Source organism: Acinonyx jubatus, chromosome E1 (genome assembly GCF_027475565.1).
Source record: "Acinonyx jubatus isolate Ajub_Pintada_27869175 chromosome E1, VMU_Ajub_asm_v1.0, whole genome shotgun sequence".
Taxonomy (NCBI): domain Eukaryota; kingdom Metazoa; phylum Chordata; class Mammalia; order Carnivora; family Felidae; genus Acinonyx; species Acinonyx jubatus.
This window is the reverse complement of record NC_069397.1, coordinates 13,351,640-13,355,380: the sequence shown is the minus strand read 5'-3', so window position 1 is coordinate 13,355,380 and position 3,741 is coordinate 13,351,640. Positions and strand designations below refer to the sequence as shown.

The following is a 3,741-nucleotide window of genomic DNA, read 5'->3' as shown; positions in this document are numbered from 1 at the left end:
CAAAGGCAGGAAGGCTGATAACTTGAGTGGGCCAGGGGAATGAACCCTGAGCACACACCTCCACCCTCCTTCTCACCAGTCCTGCCAGCCCTACTCTCTGTTCTCCTAGGATTGGCTGCTAGTCAGAAGAAGCAGAAGAGGAGAACCGAGACTATTCTGCATCCTTATACCTTCAGCAAAACTTCAACTTCCCCCCTCCCCCGCCCAGTTAGAATGAGGGGCAGGGGAAACCCAACGATAACATCAAAGGTGCTAGTTATTACATGGCCACATGCTGATGGGAAGTGTTTCCATACTAGGAATGTTACTCTCGTCTCCGGTCCCACTCATTCTTCACTTTTTCCATACTTATCTCTGAGCTCATCAGCATTCCTGAGGCATCTTGCTTGATCATTCCGATCATCCCATCCTTTCTCATCTCCCATTCTCTTGTTTCCTTCCCCTAATTTCTGTCCTTCCTTCTCACCCCTTCTGCTCACCATCTTATCCCATCCCTCACTGCATCCTCACATTATATCTTCATGAATCCACTCCCACTCCTGTCCTACCTCCCACACTCTTGTGTTTTCTTCCATCCTCATCTCAGCCCATCCTCAGCTTCATGGCTCCAAGAAGAGATCACAGGGAAGCCAGGCTCCAGGTGTAGCCATGGGGCAGATTTAGGAAGGATACATTGGAGGGATGGTAGAATTGCTAGGACAGGGTAAGTAGCCTTCCCAGGAAGGCTGGAGAAAAGGTGCAAACCGGAAATGGGTGAGCCGAAGGCTGGATAAACACCAAGATGAGGAAATTCTCGGGATTGGAGCTGTACTGATGTACTGATAAAGCTGGAGAGGGGAATCACTCCCAGAAACTTCATTTATGGGCATTTTCTGAGCTAGGAGGTTTGGGAGGGGAAGATAAGATGTTGGAGGAGAGGGTTATATTGTACATTCCTTGCTGAAAACTCGAAGGACCTGGTGGGCGTATAAATGCTTATTCTTACAAAGGCTTTATCATATCTGTGAACAAGGGGATTCATCTGATAAGAAAGACATGGCAGGGGGTGGAGATGGGACACTGCTTTTTTGACCTGGAGATATATCATGTGTGTATTAAAGTGGTTTTAATTTAGTGAGCTATTTCTCTCTCTAGACCCTACCTGTCCACTAAACATTACATTGGGTTCTTGTGTGATAGTCAAGAGAAGGAATGGATTTTTTTTGGAGGTGAAAGGTGAAGTGTAGAATAGGATAATCTTGGCACTGGGCCCATGGCTTAAAAGCTCTTTCTGTACTCTGACCTAGATGGAATCTTATGTCCCCACCAGGGAAAAAAACCTTCACAGCGACATTACTGGTTACTTGGGTTGATTGGTTACCTATTATCCAAATAGCCCTTCCTTATACGCCATTGCTCTCCAGAACTACTGGGCTTTCAAGGCCTCAGCCTTACTCAGAAAGTGAGCACAGCCATACACAAGGTGGCAATTGAGCTGGGGCACTTGCTCAGCAGAACCTAGCTTCATATCTGCCTATCTTCTTTATTTTTCTTTAGAGCCCTTATCGCTGTGTGATATTCCATATATGAAGCTTATTTATTTTATGTATTTTGTCTTTCTTCATGAAAACGTGAGTTGCATAAGTGCAGAGACTCTTGTTTATTTTGTTCACCAGTCCCCTAGGAAAGCATATGGATCCTAGAAGCAATTTAATAAATATCTCTTGTATGAATTAATGAATGAATTACATAGCATTTCTTTGCGGGACACATACATCACACAAATCTTCAGGCAGTTAGAGATATGATTATGGGCCATTTTCTAGGTTACTACCTTCATGGGAAGTTTTCCTTAACCCAGGAAAGGCAGGAGAGAAGGGACATTGTCAAACCTTAAGTCAGTGACTGCTTCCCCACAAGTACCCGCCACAGGGCGCCCTGAACATCAGGATTTCTAAGACTGTAAATGAGAGGGTTCAGCATGGGGTTGATAACAGTATTAAAGACCCCAACCCCTTTATCCTTGTCTGAAGACTCCTCGGAACCAAGACGCATGTAGTTGAAGATACCAGTACCATAGAAGAGGCAAACCACTGTGAGGTGGGAGCCACATGTGGAAAAGGCCTTCTTTCTACCTTCCACTGAACGGATTTGTAGGACTGCAGCTGCCACGTGTGCATAGGACACAGTGATGAGGACCAAGGGGGTTACAGCCATGAAGGCTGCTGCTACGAAGAGCAGCAGCTCATTGAGTTGGGTGCTGGAGCAGGAGAGCTGGAAGAGCTGTGGGAGGTCACAGTAGAAGTGATTGATCACATGGGGGCCACAGAAGTTCAGGGTGGTTAGGGTAAGAGTGTGATTTAATGCATTGGTGAAACCCAAAGCCCAGGACACAACCACCAACATCCTCTGGACTGTCTTGCTCATTCGGGTGCTGTAGGTGAGGGGCCGGCAGATGGCCAAGAATCGGTCATAGGCCATCACTGTCAATAGGAAGCAGTCCATACCAGCCAGGAGGTGAAAGAAGAAAAGCTGTGTGAGGCAGGCCCTATAGGGAACGGTACGCTTGTGGGACAGGAGACGGGCCAACATTGAGGGAACAGTGACGGTGATGCACCCAACGTCCAGCACCGATAAGTTCCCCAGGAAGAAGTACATGGGGGTGTGGAGTTTGGGCTCCACCAAGATGGCGGCCAGGATGCTGAGGTTGCCCCCAACTGTGAGCAGATAGGCAAAGAGGAAGACTACAAAGACCACAGACTGCAGCTGTTCTGTTTCCACTAGGCCGAGTAGAATGAACTCAGTAACAGATGTCCTGTTAACCCCAACCTCTGGTTCCATGAGTTTCTGTAAGGAAATGTCCCAGGAGGGGAGATATCAGTCCACTCCAATTTATTTATTCAACATTAATGCTTTAAACTACCCATGTTAAAAACCCCAGGTAAGTTCTCAGCTATCTGGGTGATGATATTCCCACTCCCCAGGTTACACCTCATCACTCACCTCCTCCATCAACTCAGTGCCTCTGCTCTTAGCTGAGATGCCCCAAACCATCATCACTTTGTCCCTTCCATCCTCTCCTGGTTGAAAGGGTTGAAATACTTGGGGCATTGGGAAAATGAATTAAGATAAAAACAGACAGTGAGATTATGATGGATTTCTCCATTTTACTCTGGGGCATCAGTCAAAACCAATAAGCAGATTTTACAATAGAAAAATTAATGCTATTTCCAGAGAAACCAGAAAGCATTTGAAAATCTTGGCTTCAGAGCTTCTAGAAACAAAACTCAAACAAAGATAGCAAGACTCAGCCCCGTGATTGCAGACATCAGAGAGTTGAACCAAGTATATTTATCCAAGGTGAGGAACGTAGGGCTGAAGTATAAATTCAAAATCCCTAGGTCAATAAGTTGCTGATGTTCTTGATGCCAACTAAGACTTTATAACAGCTTAATTTAAAATTATTTATTGTTTTTATAGTATCTGCTACTCACCTCTGAAATCAAAATTGCAAGCATGACCTCTGGGGCAGCTGCAGCTGGGTACCGTTAGTGTTCTACATCACACGGCCACCAACCTCCCACTTATTCTTGACTCGGACACAGCGGTTTGACCACTCGCTCTAAGGAGAGATCCTCAGGAAGTAGGCACATACTTAGAGAAGCAGATTGAGCCACGTTTTTCAGATATTATAAAAGATCCTGGTTAAAAAAAAAAATCAATGTTTCTCTATTGCTGATGGGATGAGCAGAGCTCGAACTT

At 45.6% G+C, this 3,741-nt stretch overlaps 1 protein-coding gene across 1 annotated transcript; it reads right to left on the bottom strand.

The window, feature by feature from the left end:
• Positions 1 to 1,872: 1,872 nt before the first annotated feature.
• LOC106987352 (olfactory receptor 3A2) lies at positions 1,873 to 2,832 on the bottom strand. The gene has a single exon (XM_015085612.1). The coding sequence runs from the start codon at positions 2,818 to 2,820 to the stop codon at positions 1,873 to 1,875; it is 948 nt and encodes a 315-aa protein (XP_014941098.1). The 5' UTR covers positions 2,821 to 2,832.
• Between the last annotated feature and the right edge of the window lie 909 nt (positions 2,833 to 3,741).

Excerpts from the sequence above, each read along its gene's own strand:
- LOC106987352 (XM_015085612.1), bottom strand. The coding sequence starts at position 2,820 with ATGGAACCAGAGGTTGGGGTTAACAGGACATCTGTTACTGAGTTCATT.